The 27,106-nt window shown below is 35.0% G+C and overlaps 1 protein-coding gene across 1 annotated transcript in view; it reads right to left on the bottom strand.

The window, feature by feature from the left end:
- LOC142335302 (putative protein-lysine deacylase ABHD14B) overlaps nt 1–27,106 on the bottom strand; it is a 568,842-nt gene that overhangs the window by 6,595 nt on the left and 535,141 nt on the right. Inside the window, exons 3-4 of the mRNA XM_075383750.1 lie at nt 20,016–20,200; nt 10,419–10,711 (exon numbers count right to left, since the gene is read on the bottom strand). Coding sequence (XP_075239865.1) covers nt 10,419–10,711; nt 20,016–20,200 — 478 coding nt within the window. The remainder of the gene's footprint in view (nt 1–10,418; nt 10,712–20,015; nt 20,201–27,106) is intronic.

Genomic DNA, 27,106 nt, shown 5'->3' with positions numbered 1-27,106 from the left:
ACAACTGGTTCAAATCTTTGTAGTTGAAGTTAACAGGTTCACATCTTAGGAAGTTAAGTTAACAGGAACATATCTTAGGAGTTAAAATAAAAAACATAGCTGGCAGATTGCCAGAAAATAGCCGCAATAGATTCGTAGATCGGCAGTCTATAAAAAAAAAACAATAAAAAAGACAGACCAAAAAACTCGTCTTTTCATTGAAGGCTGATCTGTTATATTTTGATTAAAAATCTGTATAAGTTATTGCTGCCTCTATTAGCTGATCTCAAATAACCTTCATTTAGAGTGACACACACACCCATTTGACCTTATCTCTTTGAATTAAAGTAAATAAAAGTCAATTTCAAAGTGAGGAAGTCATTTTTGAGAGTGAGGTAAGTCAAGTGTGACCAAAAATTTAATCACGTGCATGAACAAAAAAACTCGCTCCACTAAGAGCGAAAAATGACGTCACACACGCAATTCAGTTGAAATTGCATGAACCAATGAACAAAAAGTGGCTGTGACGTCATATGGTCGTAACAAAAGTCATGACGACGAAATAAAAAAACATAGCAGGACAAGTCCTGAAATACAATTCAAAGAATTGAATGAAAAACTCAGACGTCCTCTACTTGACCAGCAGATCAATTGAACAATGCCAGCCAGAACGCAAAAATCATCAATGAATTGAGAGACTAAAAGAATCAAAACTAAACAAAAACAAACTCATTGCTAAAACTCTCGAAGCTTTTAAACCTAAGGCAAAATTTTTTCCCTTTAAAAACACCTATTACAAAAATATGTTCAAAACCAATTTTTTTTTCTGAAATCGGTCCAGTATTATATCTGCAAGACCTGAAAAATATTCATTGGCCTTTGAAGATCGATTAACCCGAAAATGACCAAAAAATTTAAGAAAACGAAATCAATTGCAAATTATTGAAATGTTGCTGAAAATCGTGATATAAATATCTTCAGAATCATTTCTGTGTCTCTAGAGGCTATCCAGTAACCCAATTCCAAGCTTTAAAAAATTCATTGGCTCATAGATCGATAGGCAATAACTTTTAGAAAACATTTCAAACTTCAAAAAATAGAAATTCGTTCTATTAAAACGTTGAAAGCCATTCAATTTCCCCCTAGCAACTATTTAATAACATACTGTCAAAAACTGGATGCGGTTACCTGGCTACTGAGGCAAGAAAAAATAAATAAAATACAAACGTTTTTAAAAAAAACTTGAAAAAAATTGCAAACTCTATCAAAAAGTTTCTAAAAGTCGAAAGGTTAAATTGTTGAAAACAAATCCATGGAAACTAAAAACTATGCAATAACTTTTTATCAGAACGTGGAATTGGTTTTCTTGCAAATGAGAATGAACGAATATCAAAAACTGACAAAAACTTTAGGAAACATTAAAAAAAATTGCAGATCTTATCAAAAAATGCTAAAATTCGAGACATTAAAAAGTGAAAAGCATTCCCTTGTTACTAGAAACTATGCAGTGCCCTATTAAAAAACCTAAAAGGAGATTGCCCCGTCCCTGAAACTGGAAAAACTGAAAAAAATGATGAAAATTTTCAAAAACCCGAAAATGCAAATTTGTTCAAAAAATTTGCTAAAATTTGTGATATTCAAAAGTTGAAAACTATTCCATGGCAACTAAAAATTTTTCAGTACTTATTATGAAACCCCTAATGAGGTTTTCTTGCCCCTGGGACTCAAATAACTTGAATGATGACAGTAAATGCGTCAAAAAAATTGAAAAATTTGCAACTTTTGTTAAAAAATGCTAAAATTCATGTCAAAAAGTTGAAAAACTTTCAATTACCACTACAAACTGTGCAGTTATCTATCATCAAATTCTTTATCAAACCCTGGAGGAGGTTTCGTGACACCTAGGGCTAAAAAACTCAAAAAATGTCAAAAATTTTCAAAAAACCTGAAAAAAATTGCAAAAATTAGTATCATTTTGTGTGTTTGTGTTTGTAGTACCACGACATATAGCTCATAAAATGGTCATAACAAGCAATTTTGGCTCGCAAAAGGCCTTCATCAGCTTTTAAAAACTTCAACCTAAGACTAATCAAACAAATATCTCAAAAAGTCACAAAAAACATGAAAAATTGCACCATTTTGAGCCGAAAAACTCCTAAAAATGACCTTTTAACCTTAAATTAAGGCCATCCCAGCAGCTGCACCACTATACGCACTTGAAGGACTACTAAAGCCCACTTTGGGCCTCTAATGAAACTTAATGCCCGCTGGGCTTTACCTGTTTATCCCGTTTTGAAAGATCAAAGTCATTGAAAAATCTGTGAACACATCTTAAAAAAAAAACACAGCGCACCAATACAATTCAAATTCTTTGAATTGTAAAAAACCAAGAGAAGGCCAATAATAGCCCCAGCTATCGCTGTGCGGCTATTAATAAAGACAAGCAATGTAGACAAAAAACAATTAATTCAGACTGCTTGTTTTCGATTTTCAAACAAATCAGAGCAAGAAAAGCCAATTAAAACACACGAGGCACATTGCCTGCAAATAGCCGCAATTGATTCCCATAACCCCGATCGTAGATTCGAAGAACAAACAATCGAAAAGCTTGATTGTTATACATAACATTTTTAAACTGCAAAATTTTTAAATTTCATTTAGTAGTTACACAAACTCCTGTTTCAGACTGAGAAATTACATGGGCTAGTATCAATACAAAAAAGAATTGGAGATAATAACTTAAACTTATAAGAACTAAGTTTGAGTAGGGGCATCTAAAATTGAGCTTTATGAGTTGATCACGTTTCTATTTTTGGTTTCCTTTTCAGTATCTGCTCTGCTGATCAACTGCTGTTTAAAAGCGCTTCGGGCAGAATGAGAGAACAAAAAAACTAGCCTGGAGAAGTCAAAAATATTTTGCGCAAAATTTGAACAAGCTGTGAACTATGATCCAGGAAAACAAATTTTTAAACGACGAGAAAAAAAGCCGGAGGAGTCGAAGTAGAAAACTGACACTCCTCACTGACCTAAAAATACATCCTACTAATTATAGTAAACATTTTGACAAAATGACAGATATAATGCCATGAGAAAAATATCTAAAAAGGCATGTGATAAAAATTACCCTAAGATGCAACTCCACAAAAATCTCTGCAAAAGACCTTTTGAAACAGGTAGTTTGTAATATAATATTAACAATTGAGGGAAAACCTAACAAAGTGGGTTCATGAATAGAAAACCGAAAGGAGAAAGGGAAAGATGACAAAATTCAAAAATAATATACTAAGAAACTCTCCAACAAAAATTCTCTAAAAATGCTCAAACGAAACCTCCCAATCATTTTTTATTACACCTTTTGCTAGATCATTCACTCAATTAAAAGACACCAAAGAAACCAACATAGCTGGCAGATTGCCATAAAATAGCCGCAATAGATTCGTAGATCGGCAGTCTTAAAAAAACAGTAAAAGAACAAACCAAAAAAATCGTCTTTTCATTGAAGGCTGATCTGTTATATTTTGAATTAAAATCTGTATAAGTTATTGCTGCCTCTATTAGCTGACTTCAAATAACCTTCATTTAGAGCGACACACACCCATTTGACATTATCTCTTTGAATTAAAGTAAATAAAAGTCAATTTCAAAGTGAGAAAGTCATTTTTGAGAGTGAGGTAAGTCAAGTGTGACCAAAAAATTAATCACGCACATGAACAAAAAAACTCGCTCCACTAAGAGCGAAAAATGACGTTAAATATGCAATTCAGTTAAAATTGCATGAACAAATGAACAAAAAGTGGCTGTGACGTCATATGGTCGCAACAAAAATCATGACGACGAAATTAAAAAACCAAGAGAAGGCCAATAATAGACCCAGCTATCGCTGTGCGGCTATTAATAAACAATTAATCGCAGAGAACAAAAAAACTGGAAAAAACAAATGTGCATATAAGTTATTTCAGAGAAAAATGCCGTGTTTAGCCTTCAGAAGTCAGGTAATAGTAGTAACATCCGCAAAACAGTTTGTGAATAAAAATTGGGATTTATTCTGATTCAGCCCCCTCAGTGTATTTTTATGACCCCCAGTTACCAATTGTATGTTTTTATATAGCACGTTACTATGTAAGAAAAAAGCACGTGTGCCTGGGGGTCATAAAAGATTTATGCCCGCTAAGCTGGGAGCAATTAACAATGGTTTCCTAAAAAGTGCCTGTTAGATAAGTTATGATAAAAAAACATTTCAACTATAACTCATTGATAATGAGGATCAGAGATGAGGACATTACGCAAAGAAGATGACATTACGCAAGACATTAATATCTTAAGAACCAATTCATTGTCTCAAGAGACTATCTGATATCCCTGTTTCAAGCCAGAAATAGTTTCACGGGCTCATAAAGATCAATACACTTGGAACATAAGTTTTCCAAAAAATTGAAAAGTTTAACTTTTCTCCAAAAATTACTTAAAATGGAGCATAAAAAAGTTGATCACCATCGAATTAACTCTATAAACTATGCAGTAGCTTATTATCAAACCTTGGAGGAAGTTCGAGCGCCTCTGTTGCCGGAAAAAATCAACAACATGAAAATTGCAAATATTTTTTTAAAAAAAGGCTTAAATTCGTGATATTAAAATCTTGAAGAACATTCCATTACATCACTAAACTATGCAGTAATATATTATCAAACCCTAGAGGAAGTTCCGTGGCTCTTGAGGCTAGAGAAACCTAAGAAATGACAAAAAATTTCAAAAGAACCTAAGAAATGACAAAAAAGTTTTATTAAAAAAATTGCAACAACTTGTGAGATTAAAAAGATGAAAATTAATCCATAAGCAACAAAAATTTTCCAGTAACTTATTATCAAACTCTAACGAAGGCTTTCTGACCTTTGAGGTCCAAAAAATCTGAATGCACCGGGGGCAGATGGGGGGGCAACAGCGCGGTGGGGGGGGGGGGGTCAACAATGGGGTTGTCTTCAACCTCTAAGATCCACCCTTCACACCATAAATATAAGTCTGCAAAACAGTTTGAGCTGAAACAGAGCTGAAAGGCTCAAAGAGCACTTAATGCGCACTGGGCGCTACCTGTTTCTCGCGTTTTTGAGGAAGAAAAGTCAAAAGCGTCAGACGAAAAATCGGTCAAGCGAAAAATCGCATAAAAAGACCGACAGGACTATCTTAATTGCTACAAACTTCGTTTGAGAGCAATTAAAAAACATCTATCAAATTGGAAGACCTCCGCAACTGCTAGGACAACTAATTTCCACCACATAATTCCCCAAATATTGACACAAACTGAAGAAAATGAAGACTGCTAAAAAGCAAAAAAAGGCATGGTAAAATAGCTGAAAACTGAATCTAAACGTAGTATTTGCTTCAGACGATCAAAGTGCTGCCAAACGCATCACTTTCAGATCGTTGGAGGAAACACTTCTGACATCTCTGAAAATCTTGGAGTTACACCAAAAAACTGCTTTGAGAAAACCGCATGCCATCAAAAAATGTACTTGCTTAGCAAACCTTTTTCACGCCTACTTTTCTCTGACTCTCTCAATAAACTACAGGAACAGGAAATCACTATCTTATCTCTGCTATTCAATTCGTTCAGTCGTTTGAACACTTAGTTTTCACAGGGGACATTGACTGTTACCTCCTGTTTAAAACACAACCCAAAAAATTAAACAAAAAAGACGAAACACCAATACTCACGCTCCCTTCAGTAGTAAAAAACAGGCTCGCTATAATATCCAGCTGAGATGGGGGCAGCTGCTGAAAACTACAATTTAACAAAAAACACGGTTGGTTATGTCAATGTTTATCTCAGGTACTAAAAACCAGTAACTTTGTCAGAAAACAGTCACAGTTGATCCCTCCAAGATGTCGTTGGACTGAAGCAAATTACTAGAAACATCCCTGATTGAATCTAAATATTTCGTCTAAATATGCAACTAATACGGAAACAAAAACATACCCGGCAGATTGCTGGATAATTGCGGCCATTGATTTCTATTATCCCTATTGGGATTGACAGGCCAGAAAATGGAAAAAACTGATTGATGTATAGATTACTTTGAGAAGTTCGAGCTACTTTGAGTTCATTCCTTCGTTAGAAATACTCCGGTTTCTCATTGAGGGAATACAAGGGCTAGTATCAATAACAATAAGTGTTAGAGATGATAACTAAGATTTATACTGATTTTGTTTGTTTTAGATTGCTTTAATGAGCAACTGCTGTTTAAAAGCACTGGGTAGAATGAGTGAACAATAAAACTAGCAATTTCACGCAAAAGGTCAAAGCGGCTAAGAGCTAAAGCGAAACAATTTTTTTCAACGAAGTAAAACAACGAAGCAGGACAAGTCGTGATTTACAATCCGAAGAATTAAATGGAAACGTTGGAAACTCCTCAGTTGACTAACAGAAGACTTGGACAACACAAGCCAAACAAAAAACTACGCAAATTGAGAATTATCAAAACAGAATTTGTATTTCAGATAATCCGGTTTTAAGGTAACAAGAACCAACAAATATTCTACTGAATTCCGGAAAAAAACAAGAAAATAATTGTGATTTCACAGATATCTTTCTGGAGACAGGCAAAAAGCAGAAGCGAAAACCACAAGTGATTTTTGTAAAAACAAGTGTTTAAAGATAGCCGACAGGTTGCCGGAAAATAGCCGCCGTTGACGCGCTTGATGCACATCGGGAGTGAAACAAAAAAGGAGATAAACTGACCAAACTTGTTTCTATTCTTTTTTCAGTGTCATAGAAGTTCTAATTCGGCGTGCAGTTTCAGCTGGATTCTAAAACTATACTTAATTCAACTTCTAAACTGAAAGATAAAAAGCTTCATACCTATGTCAGCTAGCAAAAACTAATGGACATTGATAACCTAATTCTTAATGACTTAATGACCGGGCTTTATCGGTTTATCCCGTCTCTTTTGATTTTGCTCTTTTGACCTGGACTGTATTCACTATCTTGCGTAATTCATTGAGTGAATGGACTTAAAAACCATTCAGCTGAAACAGTGAGTGAGGCCAGTCAGAAGTCAAACGTGAAAGTCGTGACTGATGTAAAACGAAAAACGTGATCAAAAGGTAAAGCGAAACAAAGAGGAGAGCACCTAAATAATAGCCTTTTGAGAGGCTGACGGCGGCTATTAAAAAAATCTCTAATATTAGTATTATTGTCATCAGAAACATTTTTGTGTTAAAAAATTTGAGAATCCAGCATCAAGATATTTTACTGATTAACTGACAGTTTTAAATAGAAGAACAGGTCGAAAAATTGCAGTTAAACAAAAACAAGAAAAAAATGTACAATTAAACTTGAAATTAATTAATACCTTAGTTACGTTCAAAACACTAATTACATCATGACCGGCATTTTGCCAAATCTACAAAAGGGCACATCTACAGGCTACAATAAAAATTCAGGCTATATACGAGCAAAACAGGGCAGAATTTGATAAAGACACAGAACATCAATCAAATTGGAAGACCCCCACAAAAGCTAAGACAACTAATTTCATCACAATTTCCCAAATACTATAACAAGATCGAGAAAATAAAGACTGCTAAAAAAGCAAACGCATGGTAAAATAACTGAAAATTGAATCTAAACTTAAAATATTTCCGTCTGAAGGTCAAAGTGCTCCGAAACGCAGCACTATCAGATCATTGAAAATACCTCTGACAGAAGATTTTGGAGTTACACAAAAAACTGCTTTGAAAAGCCGTATGCCATCAAAAAAATTCCTCGATAAGCAAAAATTTTTCAGGCCCACTTTTCTCGGATCTCTCTCAATAAACTAGAGGAACAGGAAACCACTCTATCTTATCTCTGCTATTCAATTCGTTCAGTCGTTTAAATTAAACACTTAGTTTTCACAGGGGGCATTGATTTTTACATCCTGCTTAAAATACACACACACACACAAAAAATTAGATAAAGACGAAACACCAATACTCACGCCCCTTTCAGTAGTAAAAAACAGGGTCTCTATAATAGCCAGCTGAGTGGAGGGCAGCTGCTGAAAACCACAATTTAACAAAAAACACGGTTGGTTATGTCAATGATTAACTCAGGTTCTAAAAAACCACTAGAAACAAAAACATACTCAGCAGATTGCTGGATAATTGCCTCCATTGATTTCCACTATCCCTATTGGGATTGAAAGGCCAGAAAGAAATGGAAAAAGGCTGATTGATGTAATGCACACTTTTAAAGTGCGAACTATCGATGTGAACTATTAATTTCATTCCTTTGTTAGAAATACTCCGGTTTTTTATAGAGTTATACACAGGCTAGTATCAATAACAAAGCGTTAGAGATGGTAACTAAGACTTATCAGAACAAATTTCAAGTAGCGGGATTTTTAATACTGATTCTGTTTGGATTAGATTGCTTTAATGAGCAGCTGCTGTTTAAAAGCACTGAGTAGAATGAGCGGACAATAAAACTAACGATTTCACGCAAAAGGTCAAAGCGACAAAGAGCTAAAGCGAATCATTTTTTTTTCAACGAAGTAAAACAACCTAGCAGGACCAGTCGTGGACTACAAAGCAAAAAATTAAAAAGAAATCTTGAAAACTGCTCAATTGACAAACAGAAGATGAGGACAACGCAAGAGAGAGAAGATAAGAAACAAAAGCAACAACAAACTGCACAACAAAATTGTACAAAAAAATTAAACTTGAAATTAATTAATACTTCAGTTACATTAAAAGACACTAATTTTATCATGACCGCCAACTTCTTGCCAAATCTACAAAAGGGCATAGCTAAAGGCTACAATAGAAATTCACACTATATACCAGCAAAACAGGGCAGAAACTGATCAAGAAACAGAAAAATGATTCAAAATTGAAAGCTACTAAAAATCTTAAGTACTTTCAAAATAGCTTCTGTGATGCTAGCATCTATTCATCACTATAGTTAGAAGCTTTACAAAATGGTTCGTTGCTCCTTCAACTAAAAGCAACTGAAAATGAACGTGTTTTAAAATACAAAATCTTGAAAAATAGCAAAATTTGAAAAAGTTGCTGAAATTTGTGATTATTATAACCTCAAAAATTTATAGGGGTCATTAAGAGTCATCCATTAGCCCAAATTAGCCCAAATAGAGTCATCCATTTATAACTGAAAACTGTTTAGTTGGTCACTCAAAGTAAATAAAACCTAAAAATTGTTCCAAAATGTTCTCCATTGCAACTTGTTAACTGCAGAGTTGTACCTATTTTTCCGGTTTCAAAAGCTCTAAGTCATGGAAAAAGGTTTGAAAACATCTTACAAAAAAGAGCATCAAAATAATCCAAATTCTTCGGACTGTAAAAAGACAGAGCACCAAACAATCCCAACCTTTTTTGTAAAATAGATGCGCAATAATAGCTCGCTGAGATGAGGGCAACTGCTTATCAATGATCCGATTGACCAATGAATTCGAAAAACAACTACAGAAATATAAAATTTGCACCTTTTATTTGAATAGGCAGCTAAATTAATCCTTATCCTTAATAAAAGCGGATGTTTTTGTTACCTAAATCGATTGGTAAAACACCTGGTTCCCAAGAAACTACAAAAAATACGAATATAAGAAAGGAGTATCTGAAACCAGCCTTTAAGTTTACGCTGTTTCTAAGAATTTTTTCTGCTGTAGGCATAAAAATGACTACTTTTGAATTCAATAGTAACGGAATGGTGGATCAACTTAGATCCCGCACAACACGTCATGGATTAAAAAGTTCATCGCAAAGTCAAGTTGGTCAGTCGAAAATTTAACAATCGGAAATAGGCGCTCACTACAATTGCTTCAGACTTTATTCGAGAGCATTTGACAAGAGCCCAATAACATACAGCCCAAAAATGAGGCTGCCACTTTAATCTAGACTTGGGAGAACTGGACGCGGGGCGATCTAAATAAACCGCCCTGCACACCATAAATTATTCTCCTCAAAACAGTTTTGACTAATCGCATAATTACAGACTAGCAACGCGTAAGGCTCTAAGGGATCCGCACAGCCACTTAATGTCCACGGAGCTTTATCTATTCATCCCGTTTCTGATGGGTCAAAAGGGTCAGACAAAAAATCGGTCATGCGAAAAATGAAAAACATTGCAGAACAAATATAATTGCCACAAACTTCGTTGGAGAGCAATTAACAAGATTCGAAAGCACTGATTAAACTACTCCAACAATTCCAACGTTCTTTTCTATGTTGATCAAATGTAGAACATGGACGAATTTCGCTGAAACTGGTAACATTTAACGCCGAATTAGCCGAAACATTTAGGAACATTGAGACGTTCTCTCTAAAATCTAAAACAAAATCTGCCCAACTGTTAAACTACCTTGTATATAAAAACTAAATGTACGTAATATTAAAAGTTCATTCGAAATTAGCAATCTACTATCCCTTTAAAATATCCACAAACTAACTTTTCGCAGCTTCTTGGTGTAGAGATGACTTTATCACTTTGTACAGCAACCATGGGCCTCCAATAACAAAGGCGAGAAACATTAGACCCGAGTAGTTGGTGGGAGTGTTCACAGACGCTCCTGTTTCAGATCCCCTAGTATTTGAACTTAACCTTCTGCCTTCACTCCAGGCCATTTCAGATGGTGTGGGTGCTTTGGCTAGCCGGAAAAAGACTAGCAGTCTTTTGACAAGCCACTTAACTCCTTTGATAAGGGACACTGCACGCAGTATATTCCAGAGCTCGAGTCGAAGACTAAAAATGTTTGATTATTAGCGCAATTACCACAGTGCCCCTAGCCTCCGGGTAACGATAAGAAGCGTGAAAGGAAAAAGTTGAGAGCCAAATTTTTACTGCATACACTTCAATGTCAATTGCAAGACATCGACATCTGGGTATATCTATTGGACCTCTCATAATGACCGCAACAATCATATTTGTCTTACTCCCTCAAATAAACTTTATCGAAATATAACAAAAAGAGGCTCTGTGATAATTAGCTTTTAAGTAATAGCCGGGAGATTGCCGGAAAATAGCCGCGATAGACGCTTGTATTCCATGGAATTGAAACAACTAAAGAAATAAGACAGACAGATTGACCACCAGTCCTTTAGTATACCACTAGACTTATTGGGTTAGATTCGGACTGTCATTTTTATGAGACACATACGCTCTTTAAGGAAAAAGCCCTAAGAGCTTTTTCAAAATTATTATTCGAAATCAAAAACTCAAGACTCTGATACTCGAGAATTAGGGCATATACGTTTGGCACTACTTAGATGCACACTATTGATCTTTAACTAGTAAATGTTCATGAAATTTAAAGTTCATTAAGTGAGTTCAGAAGTCATTTTTTTAGTGAGGTAAGTCTGACATCAATTCTAACCGCAGAGCAGTAGAAGCCACTGAAATTGAAAAAGCCAATGGTCGCAAGAATCATCGATGGAGACGACGAATTAAAAACATAGCCGGTAGAATACCGGAAACGACTCGAATCGTCGTGCAAAAAAATCTCTAACCTAACTTGGACAAAATCAGAATATCGAAAAGAAAACACTAGAAACAACGAAAATAGTAGACCAGTATAACATAAGCGTTAAAATTTTTTCAGTTCAGGGGCGTGGGTAGGTGCTGGTGGGGGGGGGGGGTTGGTAGGTGCGGGCAGGTAGGTGGTGGTGGTGGGGTTGTAGGTAGGTTGGGGGGGGGTAGGTACGGGGGGGGGGTAGGTACGTTGGTATGTACGTGGGCGATGGGGGTAGTTTTTTTTTGGGGGGGGGGGGTTGGTAGTTAAATGGGATCAAATTTTCTCAAATTGACCTCTTCACCTTGAATTACAAACTGTTACCAATTGCTATACATTACAAACTAAGCTATTGTTAAAGTCCAATGTTCGAAAACAGAAGTCAACAATCAAAAACGGAGGTAAAAGCTCGAATATAAAGAAGTCAAAATTAAAGTCATGAACGAACTTGCTTTCTGCTAAAAAAAAACCTGTAGAATATCAATACTCCTCTTCGAGTCGTAAAAACCACGATGTCCGCAATAATAACCGCTATCGCTTCGCGGCTATTAATAGAAAAGGATTTGTTTTCAACATGAAAATCGACTATAAAAACGCGAATTACTTAAATGATTTTGGCAAAAATTTTTGAACACAAAAATTATACATCGAATTCCAGCTGCTAAAAAATCTGCAAGTCACAATTAAGCAAAATATGATTATTATATATTCGTAATAATATAGTCCTGTATTTTTCAGATATGTATTGAACATATAAAAGCAATTTCACGATTTTATAGCAAGCTAAGCCGCCAAATTTTTTTCTGTTTAGTAAAAATTTTATATTCCGAAGAATCCTATAAAAGTTTAAATAAACGAAAGATACATTTTTAATTTTGCATCAAAAAAATCGTAAAAACCATTTCAGATGGAAAAATCTATAGAAAAACATTGAAGAATCTTGTCACAATTTATAATTGCACATCATTTTTCCATATTAAAACTGATTTAAACGGTGCCACTTTTGTACATCTTTGATATTTGCAAAACACTGATGTTTATAAAGCAGGCAACAAAGAATATTAAAACTCAGCTAACAATTATGGTATCAAGAATAGTAAAAAAAATATTTGCGGGTTTATAGAAATACAATGGCAAAATGCAGCAACACATCAAGGTACACGCTGGACTTATTTTACCTTTTTTAAACAGCAATACAGATAGGAATTTATGACAAAAACAATCAAGCTACCTCATCTTGAACCTAAAAAACACTGATATTCCGTCTTAATGCCAAATTAAAAATAATCAATAACCAACATATTACCAGAAAATAGTTGCCTTATCATCGTAGACCAGCAGTCTCAAGAATCAAATAACAAAAGACTGAAGGGAAATTTGTTATTTTTACTAAATGCTGAGATTTCGCATTTATATTTAAGAGAAATTGTATGACTCATGTGTTGTTTCTATTAACTTCCCTCAAATAACCTTCCCTTACAGTAACATATACTCAGTTGACACTATCTCATTCAATTTCAGTACGCAAATATCAATTGAGAGAGAAAGTCATTTTGAGAGTCAGGTAAGCGAAGACAAAAAAATTAAAAACGCAAACGAACAAAAAACTTACCCGAAAAATGACGTCACCCGCGCAACTCAGTCAAAATAGCATTAATGAAAGACTTAAAGTAAACGTACTGCCATATGGTCGTAACATGTGTTTTCAGCTATTTGAAAATTGAGCGCGTTTTTGAAAGCCGTAGAGTGCCGGAGGTAATAATACTTGATATTTGTGGGTTTGCGTAAACCAAATTTTTAAAAAAGAGGAGTTATGATATCTGGCTCAAGCCGCTGAAAAAACTTTTGTATGATGGATTTGTTAAAAATAGTAAGACAGTCAGCGAATTAAACAGCAGCACCTTTTAACACATTCATAAATTGTGAACAAATTCCTGCAGTTAACTAATATCCACAAATTCATAGAGATCCCAAAACTAAAAAATAGAATGAAGTAAATTAAAACAAATTAAAACAGGAATGTGACAAATTAAAATTTAATAGTATCTCAGAACCCAATTACCAAAAAAATAGATAATCAAGGAAGTCAATTTTTCCGCCGCCAACACATAGGGGGAAATTAGTAAGCGGTAGGCAAATTAACGTCTGAAAACCAGTTTTGATCCATTTTTAATTAATTTGTGCAAGCAAAACATTCAGTTAAACTGCCTTATAAAAAGTATCAATCAGAAAGTGGGGTTTGGTAATTAACAACCATTATATAAAAATCAACTCTTTTTGGACTTATGTTTGTGTTTCGTTTCGCGTGTTAATTGAAACGGAACTTGAACTATTGATATTGTCGCATCCAATTGTCAACCAGAATCCAAAGGAATGGTTAAGAGAATTGATAAAAGACGAGTTAATTCAAAAGTTTCATTATTTCCGACATCTATCTTTAGGTGTTTCTCTTATCAATCTAATTGGTCTAAAGTTGTTTTTTAAAAAGCTTTGATAGCCATTAGTACTTGAAAAAACACATACACTGACTAATGTCGGATGAATGGCTCTCGAACGACAGGCGGGGCAATTTAACTTAGAGGGGGTGCTGTAGCTTAGACATATTTTGTGGATGCAAAAAACACGACCCCTCAGGGGTTTCAACCCCGGATTTCAAGTCCAATGTCTTACCAACTGAACTACAATGACGATTCTTCTTTTTCGCTCATAATCGTTTTTATATTACAACAAACTTTAACTCAAAAATAGAGCAACTTAGGTCACTCAAAAATGAGGAAATCAAGCGTGAAAAAGTCACTCAAGTAGTAAAAGAATACTCTAGAAGAAAAGTGTAAAAACGGTCAAAGAAAAAGTTTGCGTTAAAAAAGACAAACACGTTTACAATAATTGCTTCAAACTTCGTTCGATAGTAATTAAATCTGAAATTAATTAAACCATAGCCATCCCAGTAAAATTACCGCGAAATGGACTGTTGAGAACCGCTAATTTAAAAAACTGCAAAAAGCAAAACGTGTGTTTTAAAATAATAACAGCTTGATTTCCAATTCCATCCTTGTTTTCAAATCAATTTCAACACAATGGTATTTCAAATTTGTTTAAAGTTAATTTTCAAAAATGTAAGGCAAGGCACTTATTTCGCTCCAGTTCTTGTTAGTAGAAAAAGGGGGGTTCAACTGTTTAAATGAAATTAGAAGAGAACGCTTTATGCCACTCAACAGGACAGCAAAATAATGGAGATGACTAAAACTAGTAAACTAGTGCACTAGTTTAACTCTGGTATGAACTCGGAAAGAACTCTCGATAGCAAAAACTACTTTCATTCCACACACCATTTTCGCAGTAATTTTTTTCTAAACTTTCGCATGGTAGTTTAGGTTTTTGTCGAGAACTCCTAAGTATTGCACGGCATCTTCCATCCTCAACTTTTCGCCAGAAATATTTATAGAAAGTATGGTGGTTACATAATTTTTGGATTGTTTGCAAAAGGAAACGAGGAAGTCTGTTTTTGATATGTTAAGATTTATACTACTTCTATCAAAATAGCAGGCTAATATTTCCACAGAATCTTAAAGGTTTTTGTTCGCTACGTCAAGATATATACAGGAAACGTAAACTAAGGCATAATCTTCCTATTGAGTAACGTTGCATTAACTATTGATGTGGCTGCTCAAATCATTGACGTAAATAGTGAAAAGTAAAGGTCCAAGCAGTTCCATGGCGGACAAACCTGGTAAAGTTCAACCCAGCCCTATTCTGTGTTACTCGCCAGAACTTTCTGCAGTCGTTGTTGAGTAAATGCTTGTATGAATTGAAGAGCGCTGCTTTCAAAAACCCAATGAGTGCAGTTTCTGTTACAGTATATCATTTTTGATTGAGTCAAAGGATTTAAATGGATCAAGCAAACACTTGAGGCAAGTTCATTGCTATCAATTTTGCTACCAAAATTCCTTGGCGATGAAATACCGTTTTCATTCAAATAAAAATTTTGTTGGCTTAAAATGAGCTATAAAAAAAACTGGAGTGCACATTGTAAGATCTACCCAAAATTTCGCACCATCTTTTGGAGCAAAGGCTGGAATTCTTGAGTTACCAAGTGGTTTTAGGATTAAGTGATCGGGCAACTTTTTGGGTAAACTAATCACCAAGTTTTAAAAATTAATAACTAAATAGATTCACTATTTCCACGGGATTCGTGAAAACCACAAAGAGAGTTTTGGAAATTTTCTACCAGCCCCATAACTTCAATTTTGTTTCAAGTGTCATTAATGAAGTTCCAATATCTGTTCGTTTGTTGTTTTATTGAACAACTGTGCAATAACGTTTTCAATGAATGTTTGTTTATCCGTAAATAATGAGTCTTCAGTGGGGCGCAACAAATGATGGCTTTGTATGTGCTCTTAACAACTTCTTGAAAGATAGATTCTGGATCATCAAAAGTGTAGAACATTTGCCCAAATAATGGCGATGACAGCAATGCAAAGCTTTTGAGACTTTGTACTATCAATTTTTTTTTTACTGGTTTACGCTTTTCTATTGTTTCATGCAGTGTAAGAACAGTCGCAAAACAATCTGTTCAGAGAACAGGTTCAGAGATATGATATTGCGCTCTCTCGAGCCTTGAACAACCAGTAATGATGTAATTAATAAGACAAGTTTCCAGTTTTTGACTTGGATGTTAACTTTTTGACTTGGATGTTGCGAGACTCGTAAGTTGTATGTCGTTAAAACAGTATCTATTGACTTTTTCTTTGTCATGAAGACAGTTAAAGTTAAAATCTCCTAACACAAATTTTTGTTTTGAAAGGCGGTTTCATCTATTGAAATAGGTGAAGAAAACGGCTACTGAACTTTAGAAAAGTGCTTCTGAACTTTTTTGTGGATTATACAATTCAACAATGAATTTGTCCCACGAAATGGCCTTTCATTCAACCCAAATGTTTTCGAGATTAGCTTCTTTTATGCATAAATCGCGTCATAGCATGGGATTGAAAACCTTAGGAATTAGAAACACAACGCCTCCACCCCTTTTTGGTGTGCTTGTCATTTTTCATTTCGCGACCTGCGCAAAAACATTTAAATGATTCAGAATCGAACTCCCATAAATTGTGGTCATGGTCCGATGTAATCTAGGTCTCACTCAGACCGTAGATATTGTTTGCCCCAGTGTCCACAATTAGCTGTTTTAATGCGTTGCGTTTCTCCCACCTTAAATGACAAAACGTTATGTTGTTGGGAACGAATTTAATTAGGTGATAGTGGTTCTAATATTTCTGACGCCAGAGTTTGTATGACCAGAATTATTATCAGAACGAAATTAGTTTAACAGAGAATATTAGTTAATAGATGAGATATGCCAAACACTTTTGTACGTCAAATACGCAATTTTGTCTTTAATATGGCTGATAATGTAGAAACTGTCACTTTGATGGCGTTTAACACTAATTCCAGTTATTGTAAGATTGGTGACGATGTGACTGTTGTTGGTTTCAAACGGTTTTTCATCTGCTTTTGGAGCTAATTAAACAATACCTGTTGAAAAAGGCGGTAATACAGAGAGCAGCTGAATTTTTTAAACATACACGGCAGATTGCCGGAAAATAGCCGCCGTTGATTCCAATAAGCATGATTGGGATTGAAAGAATAGATATTGAAAAAAAAAGATTTTTGTACAAAAACATTTTTTAAGTCCGATTTATTTTGATGGCATTTCGTAGTTGAACATACTTCTGTTTCTTCGAGAGAGGCTACAGGGGCTACTATCAATACCAATAAGCATTAGAGAGAGGTAACTAATAATTATAGGAACCACGTTCAAATAGCTGGCATCTAAAATTGGGCTTTATGGGTTTATCCCGTTTCTATTTCTGACTTCAATTTTTATACTGACTCTGTTCATTTTGAATTGCTTTGCTGAGCAACCGATGTTCAAAATCACTTTTAGCAGAATGAGAGAAGAGAGAAACTAGCCTAGAAAAGTCAAAAAGATATCACGCAAAATGTTGAAAAAGCGGCAAAATGAGGTAAAGCGAAACATTTTTTTATTCGACGAAGTAAAAAAATAGGAGCGCTATATAGCCGGCTGAGAAGATGAGGGCGGCTATTAAAAATGGGATGCCATTCGTGTAGTTAAGATAGAGATTGTCACTGTGAAGTAGGTTGCAGTTGCTATCATTGAAATAAATTGGTTGAGGAAGTACCTTGTAGTTCGAATACTCTCGATTGTCAAATATCTCAGGAAACAGCTGATTGAACTCGTTTATTTTATTTTTTGCTTCGTTTTGTGGCCTATTCAGAAGCGGAATGATCTCACAGATTGTCACCATATCGGGATCAAAGTTATTGTAACAAAGCTCAAACAAATCAAGATACTCTGCGAAAATGCCCGCATTTTCATTTGACTTTATGTGCAATCTTGAATCATCAGAGACGTTATTTTCCTCTGCTCATATTCTTTTAAGACGTTGATTTTTTCCCGGGTTGTCGAACTTCGATATGCACGTATTGATGTCCAGGGGAAGTGTTACGTTATTGGTAGTAATAAGTTTGCAAAAAATACAACCAAGAACAAATATTCCAACCATTTCAGGGGAGAAACCCCTGTTTGACGATGATGGGCTCTTGTGGGTATTGACGTCGTTTGTAGAAGTGAATTATTTTTTTTTCAAAATTCGTAATAACATTTTTGACAAAACTCTTCCTTTTCATCAATCTTTTTATTCAATTCAACATAAAGTTCCCACATATGGGCTTTGGATAGACTCATGAAGGCCTCTTGAGACATTTTCTAAAGGAACAGAGTAGATTCAAGAAATAGTTAGATGTTTGATGAAAATAAATTTATGACGTAGCCAACGTGTTTTGTACGGCCAAAATTGATAGACAATAGTTTTTTTAGCTGTTATAGGTCATATGAAGTTCTTTGAAGATTACCGACTGTATAGCTTGAAGTTTTATCGCTTGCCGGTACGTTTAGAGTTCATAGACAAAGTTTTTTTTAGCTGTTATTGCTCATATGAAGTTCTTTGAAGATTACAGACTATATCGCTTGAAGCTTGATCGCTTGTCTGTATAGCTTGAAGTTTTGTCGCTTGTCTAAAATTTTATTGTTTGTTTGAAATTTTTTTCAAAATTGACGAGAGAACCAATACACGTAGGAAGCATAAACCGACTAAAGTCGGAAGGTGAGGCAATTTAATTCAGGGGTTTTAGCCTAGATAAATTTTTCTTTATGGTTGAAAAAATAGTTAACCACGCCGGGATTCGAACCATGGATCTCTCACCATAAGCAGTGCCCACTCGGCTATCAGGCCCTTCCTGTTGCTGTGCTGCAATCGATTTTATTTTTGCGCAACAATCTTTACTTTGGAGTGAGAGCAATAGAAATCAATCAAAAATGAAGAACGAAAGCGTAAAAAGTCACTTGAGAAGTCAAAGAATGTTCAAGAAGAAAAGCACAAAAACGGTCAAGCAAAAAATTTGCATAAATAAGACCATCACGTTTACAATAGTTGCTACGAACTTCATTCGAGAGCAATTAAGCACGACTATTTGCAAAATCAGCAGTAGCAGTGGAACCAATAATCCTCGTGCTGATGCAATACAATAATGCCGGTATATTTCTTTTTCTTGATCGTACAAAACAGGACAAAGTAAGCTAGAATTGGCTAATTTCGTGCAAAATTACCCAATATTTTGAAGCACAAAATCGTAAAAATTGGGTCGAGGTAAACATTATGCAACAATTATTGTCTAATAAGAGTGAAGATAATATTCTATTGGTACATAATTTTCAAACATACCCGGCAGATTGCCGGAAAATAGCCGCCGTTGATTCCAATAAGCATGACTGGGATTGAAATAACAGAAGATATTGAAAAAAAAAGATTTTCGTACAAAAACATTTTTTTAAGTCCGATTTATTTTGATGGCATTTCGTAGTTGAACATACTTCTGTTTCTTAGAGAGAGGCTACAGGGGCTACTATCAATAACAATAAGCATTAGAGAGAGGTAACTAATACTTATAGGACCGACGTTCAAATAGCGGGCATCTAAAATTGAGCTTTATGGGTTTATCCCGTTTCTATTTCTGACTTCAATTTTTTATACTGACTGTTCATTTTGAATTGCTTTGCTGAGCAACTGATGTTCAAAATCACTTTTAGCAGAATGAGAGAAGAGAGAAACTAGCCTAGAGAAGTCAAAAAGATTTCACGCAAAATGTTGAAAAGGCGGCAAAATGAGGTAAAGCGAAACATTTTTTTATTCGACGAAGTAAAAAAAAAAAATAGGAGCGCTATAATAGCCGGCTGAGAAGATGAGGGCGGCTATTAAAAAAGACTAAATGTGATTAAAAATGGTATTGAAAGCTGCCAAAAATAGCCAAATGAGCTAGAAGTTCTCCAGATAAAAATTTGGACGCTCAACGGGCTTTCTCCTGATACCAGTCATTTTTTTGCGAGACATTGATCGGCTGAAAAAATACTACTAAAATTTAGAGCAGCTGAGTTGGGTCTTCGTGTTTTTCATTCTTACTTACTTGGCTAGTTGATCTCCAGCTGATAGTAAGGCCCTGAGGGAGTTAGTGAGAGCGAGATAGCTGGACTCGAAGAGTGCAGCTAAGGAGTTAACTGTCGATACAAAGTTCTCAATTCCAGCCAGCATATGTATCCCTGGAACTGTTCCATTGTTGGAGCCACTTCCGAACATCCCATTGCGATACCCCTGGAACCAAACATTGACTTCTTTCTAAGCTCGTGAATAGTTTATAGATTATAGATGATCACGTCAAAAATGTTTCTTAGTTCATTAGGACAAACAGCTTCTATATTAATTGCAGCCTATATTAATGATATAGCATAGCCTAATACAGTGCATGTTACTGATGAGGTTTTATTGGCTACCACAGGTATCTGCCACCAAAGAATCTGAAATCTTTTCATTTGACACCGCAAAATAAGTGGAGAAGTCAAATGAGAAGGGAAAGCTCACCACAGAAACGAGAACAATGCATGGAGCCAAATAAACAAACACATAGTAGGACCAGTCCTGTATTACAATCCATAGAACTGAATGAACTAACGACCTGAAAATCAAATTTTTCCAGCAATATAAAACTTGGAGTAAACAATCTGAAAACAATTCAAATTATCGAGCTTCGTAAAAATCATCGATATTAACAACACATTGTTCAACTATTAACACCACGGGTCCTTAGAATGCGTACACCATACAACAGCTTTGACAAAATCAATGAGAAAAAAGCGCAAAAACCAATTTGGCAGAAATCAGAATCTTTTTGAAAATTAGTGGCCTAGGAAACACTCAAAAATAACAAATAAAGGCGGGATTCAAAAATAAAACAAAAACAGTTCGAAAACATTTGGTATCTTAGTTATCAAAAATTAATAGCTAACAACTGAAATCGATAAAATAAAAAAAAAATGACTCACTAGAAGAGCAGTAAGATATATTCTTAACACTCAGAGACCAAACCACAAACGTAACAAAAACGGGAAGAACTCTAGAATCCACCAATATTTTCTGAAAATAAAGTTTCAAAGTAATGAAAACCGCGGTTATGAATTCGAGCGACTAATTAGATTAATTTATGCCGCAGTAGCAGCCAACGAGACGTCGAATTATGGGTCTTAATTGATATAACAAAATGCACAAATTAAAGGCAAAACTGAAAGGTTCCTGATTTTTTTTGAAAACAAATAGTGTCAGTTATAAAAGTCACCAGCCTACAACTTGAACCATTAAACATAGCCCGTAGATTGTCAGAAAATAGCCGCTGTTGACCTCAATGACCGCCTTTGCGATTGAAACTTTTCGAAACAAAAAAGAAAAAAATTGACCACAGTCTAATATTTTTTCTAAGTGTTAATTTCTAGTTTCATTAGATTAGATAAATTTGGTGAAATGTCTTTTAAAATTTGCTTAAAACTAATACCAATTAGCAGTTCACTCTAAGGAACTTTGATGACTTAATGCACTAAGTCTTTAAACATTAATTCTTGGTGCCCGGGCTTTATTGGTTTTCTTTTGATTTCTTGATTTAGCCTTCTGACCTTGCACGTATTGGAGTAAAGTTGCTGAATCAATTCTAAATTCCATTCAGTTGGAACAGAGAGTAAGCCAGAAGTCAAACGTGAAATGTTGTGAATCATGTAAAACGAAAAAAGGTAAAGGGAATTAAAAAGGAGAGCGCCTAAATAAGAACCGTTGAGAGGCTGACGGCGGCTTCTAATTAGATTCATTTATGCCCCATTAGCAACAGATTATCCAAAAGATTAAAAAGCAAAAAATGAAAAACCAAGTTTCAATTTTGAGGACTTTTTAAAGTTAAGGTCACCGCTGTAAACAATTGTTTACGGATGATTAAAGGAATCCCTAATAACCACACAAAATTTCATTTTAAAAATTGATTTGAATTTCTAAGGGCCAGATTTGAACAAAGTACTGAATCAATGTTGCATTGTCCAAATTTTCCGCATTTTCTGTACAAAGTTACATTTAAATTATCGAGAAAAAAAGATTAAAATTTCAGTTTTTCTGCTTGCTGATAAGGTCTTAAAATCCTCCAATTTTCAACTATGGAAAGCACAAAAAGTGCTCATAAACGACGAAAATGACATAAATAGGTCGAATAAAAGGTTTAAAATAAAAGATCCCTTTAAAAATCTAAACGTATAGCATGTAAAGTGAAATGTTTCCTGTGCCTTATAAAAATTAAATAAGAACGTGGGAACTGATATCGCTCACAATTTATTGTTTGTTTATCAATCAAATTTTTAATCATTTAGAATTCATCAGTTGAATTCATGTTATTCATTTGCACAATTGTTTGCTATTTTGAATTGCTTATTCTCGGTAGTTTTGAACTTTTAAAAAAAAATTTATATTGCATACTTTTGAATATTTTACAAACCTTAGGACCACACAAAGCATACTATTGGAAAGAAATGTCCCTTTATCCGAACACATCTTTGAGAAGTAACAGTTGGGCAACAGACTAGTAAAAACAATGATGAAAAAACTTCAACAGCACCAATGCCAATGTAAAAAGCACAACCGAACATCGCCAGGAGAATTGCTCTCATAGGATTGTCGAGCACGCTGGGTTACTGGTGGAACAGTGTGCCGTTTCAGGGGATCGGGTGAAGTGAGGAGTCAAAACATTTCGGTGAATCATATACTTAGAGTATAGCAAGCCGAAAAACAAGGGAACTTAATGCACTCCTTTCCAAAATCGGTCAACCGAGAAATCGAATGAAAAGGCAGTAGAACTTACACAATTGCAACAAACTTCGTCTGAGAGCAATTAAAAAACAGTTTTATATCTTGGATATCTAAACAATTTTATGGGACAAAGGAACAAAAGAATGAGTGTTGAAAAGGATTGCTTTAGCTTATTCAATGAATATGGGATATTTACTTTCTTCGATAACAATTCCAAGAAAATTTACAGGCAATTGTTCAAGTGGTTTGCTTCGGTCAACCAATTGCTTAGTTTTACATTAAAATATAGCTAAAAATATAGTTCCAGGTAATAGGAAGAAACCAATTTTCTTATTATCATCACAAAAACTATAACATAACCGACTAACGTCGGGCGAATTGCTCTCAAACGACCAGAGAGCGGTTGGCTTTGTCAGTAGCTAGCCACGGTTTAGTGAGGCTAGCTTTAGATTAATTGAAGGGGCGTAAGGTGAGCGCATCGGGGGTGCAAAAGTGGCTAGGGGGAACTGATATGGGGGCGGTGGGTGGGTGGGGGTGTGGGATCAATTTCTAAGAACCACCTTTCACACAATAAGTATAAGTCTCCAAAACAGTTTCTGTTAATCGCATACTTAAAGACTAGTGGGGTTCAACGGCACAAACAGAACTTTATGCAAATTGGGTGCTAGCTTTTTATCCCGCTTCTGAAGACGAAAGTCAAATGAGTCAGACGAAAACTCAGGCAAGCGAAAAATTGCATAAAAGAGACAAACAGGATTATTATATTGGCAACAAATTGCTTTTGAGAGAAATTAACAATAATTTCCTAAAGAGTGCATATTAGGTCATTTAAGAAAACAATTCCACTATAACTCATTGTTAATGAGGATCAGAGATGATGACAATACGCCACATGACAGCAGCTGAAGTGCGGCATCATAAAAAAGAGAGAGAGAGATAAAACGTGAACGAGGAAGAGGAACGAAACCCTAACCAAAAGAGAGAGGAAGAGATAAAATATTTTCCAACTCTGCAACTTCTAGTTTTCTAGCCTTGTTGTTAAATAAATCACATAGAAAACTGAAAAAAGCAAAATTAAAAACAGAAGTTTTCAACTTCGCAGTAAAAAAAGTTCAAACAAATTTTTGTCTCAAGATTTCTGTCAAATCTATCTCCAAGACTTAGAGTTTCATTGCCCAGTAATGGTCGTTGAACTCAGAAGAGGACAAAATATATTGAAAAAATTGGAAACAATTGCAAATTTAAAAAAATCTTGCTAAAATTCTCAAGATATTAATATCTTAAGAACCATTTTATTTAAAAAAAACTAAAAACTTGAAAAAAATTGTAAGGTTTATTTAAAATTGCTGAAATTTGTGATAGGAAAAAGTTGAAAAAAAATCTATTGTCAACAAAAATTTCCAGTAACTGATTATTAAACCCTAACGGAGGTTTTCTGACCCTTGGGGTTCAAAAAACCTGAACACTGAATGTAGATGTCAAAAAATTGAAAAAATGGCAAAAATTGTCAAAAAAATGCCAAAATTCGTGTTGCTAAGACATTCCATTACATCTAGAAATTATACAGTAACGTAATTCGAGACGCTAGAGGATGTTCCTCGGCTCTTGAGGCAGAAAAAAATCGAAAAATTTTAAAAAACTTGAAAGCAAGTTTTATCAAAACAATTGGTAAAATTTGTGACACGGAAAGTTGAAAAACTATTCCATGGCAAATAAAGATTTGTCAGTAACCTCTTAGGCCATGGGTTTTTTGGCCCCTGGGTCTGGAAAGACCATAAAAGAAAAATTAAATGTCAAAGAATTTGGAAATTGAACAATTTGTCAAAAAAGCTAAAATTCGTCATGTTTAAATGTTGAAACCACTCTATTACCATTAGATACTATAAAGTAACCTATTATTAAAACCTAGAGGAGGTTCCTTGACACCTAGGGCTAAAAAAATCAAAAACTCACAAATTTTCAAAAAGCGTGAAAAAATAGTGCAAAAGAGTATAAATTTGCGTGTTTTTGGCAAGGGGTTGTTCGTCAGTAGCTGGAAACGTGTGTGTGTGTGTGTGTGTGTGTGTGTGTGTGGGGGGGGGGGACCGAGGGCTGATGGGCGGGGGCAACAGTGGGGTGGAGGAGGGGGTAACCGCGCGCGTTCGGGGTATCAGCGCGCGGTGGGGGGCAATAGGGAGGGGGGTCAATAGGGGGGGGGGGTCATTAGTGGGGGGGGGGGGGGGGGGGGTCAATAGTGGAGGGGTCTTCAACCTCTAAGAACCGCCATTCCCACCATAAGTATAAGTCTCCAAAATCGTTTGAGCTGAAACAGCTGAAAGGCTCTAAGAGCACTTAATGCCCGCTGGGCGCTACCTGTTTATCCCGTTTTTAAGGACGAAAAGTCAAAAGCGTCAGACGAAAATTGGTTAAGCAAAAAATCGAATAAAAAAAGACCGACAGGACTAATATAATTGCTACAAACTTCTTTTGTGAGCAATTAAAAAAATCACTAAAAATATTATGCTACTAGAGGGCCTCCTAAGACACTCGTGGATGAGAAACAATTCAACAAAACGCCGGGGAAAATTCTTATTCAAAATAGATAGATTTATATTAGCAAAACATTTTTTGATATGTTTTACAAAATTATTTCACTGAAAATGTTCTCGAGGCTTTCAAGCTGTTTTGTGGAATCGATTTTCCGCCCAAGCATAGTATATATGAAATTCGTTGACAGACTAACCCACCTTGTATAGGGGAACAATTTGAAACAGAGCTATAAAAAACGTTGAAAGCAAAGAATAAATGAATAGAAAAAGTGATCAAGACATTGAAATTGTCTACAAACAGCAAAGCTCTAACTGCGAAATACTACATTAGATAGCTTTGAGAAATTCAAAACAATTATATAATAATAACCCCATAAAAAATTAAGCTGAATAGGGCATTTCTGCTCAAAAACGGATAAAATTCATCTACAAAAATATGATATTTGCCTAAAATATTGTGAAACACACATTTTGAACACAGCTGGCAGATTGCCAGAAAAATGCCGCAATAGTATGGTAGATCTGCAGTCTCAAAAGGATCGTAGAAAAAAACAAACCAAAAAAAAAACTTTTTTTTCAATGCTGAGCTGTTGTATTTTAAGAATATATTTAACGTACTGTTGATTCTATTAGCTGCCCTTAAATATCTTTCAGTTAGAGTGACACACACTCACACTCATATGAGCTTATCTCTTTGAATTAAAGTAAAGGAAAGTCAATTTCAGAGTGAGGAAGTCATTTTTGAGAGTGAGGTAAGTCTCGTGTGACCAAAAAATTAATCACGCGAATGAACAAAAAAACACAATTCAGTTGCAGTTGCATTAACGAATGAACAAAAAGCTGATTCGAAGAATTAAAGAAACATAATTAAAGAAACCAGGTCAATAATAGCCTCAACTATCGCTTTGGGGCTACTAAAATAGCCAATTTAGCACCCAAAAAAATATATTGTGAAACACACCTATCGACCCCAGTTAAACACTGAAAACTAATCCGTTTAACCCTCAAAAGTTGGGAAAACTAACTTAAAAACAACAAAAAATATTTCAATTTTTTTAAAAAAAAGTTCTTAGATTATGCTCGGGTATTATATTCTTAAGAAAAACCTGACAAACATAGCTGGCAGATTTCCAGAAAATTGCTGCAATAGCTTTGTACACTTATAGTCTTAATAAACAAATGAGAAAGAGGCCTAAAAACTAAAAAAAAACTGATGTCTCATCTTTATTTAATGAATGAAACAAACATTTTGCTCCAATTACAATCAGAAAGGACGACAAACGCAATTGAGTAAAAAAATTACATGAAGGAATGAATAAAAGCTGATTTGAGAACGCGACGTAACATGTGGTACTGAAAATCTTTTCATCAAATTGTCCAGAGTAAGCCAATGATAACTCGGCTTAGTTGTCGCAGCAATTAAAAAAGAAGCATGGAAAGCATTAAGAACCATAATCCATATGATTTTGAAGTTCGAAGCACACAATATTTGAAACAGACGACATATTACAACAAAATAGCCTTAACTGACTCTCTGCCCTACAATGGGATAACGCGTCAAACGAGAAAAACTAAATTGTTGGTGTCAAAACAGCCTACTACAATTTGCGCACTAAAACGTCATTTCCATTCCAAACAACTCCATTCCAATTTGTTCAGAAGATAAATATGCACTCCTTTTAGTCGCGCTACTTAAAGAAAACTGTGCAAATTAGATTACTGCCTTTTGATATTGGTAATTAGTTTCAGGACCTATCGACCTCGTTTAAATCCACCTAAAACTTGTTAGATCGAAAATCAGTAGTGTGAAAAATGTTTTGCAACGAATATTATCAGCTTGTAAATTGTGAGAATTCAA

This window comes from Convolutriloba macropyga, chromosome 1 (assembly GCF_964194025.1).
Source record: "Convolutriloba macropyga chromosome 1, txConMacr16.3, whole genome shotgun sequence".
Taxonomy (NCBI): Eukaryota; Metazoa; Xenacoelomorpha; order Acoela; family Convolutidae; genus Convolutriloba; species Convolutriloba macropyga.
The sequence above is the reverse complement of the archived record's forward strand: the minus strand, read 5'-3'. Positions and strand labels throughout refer to the sequence as shown.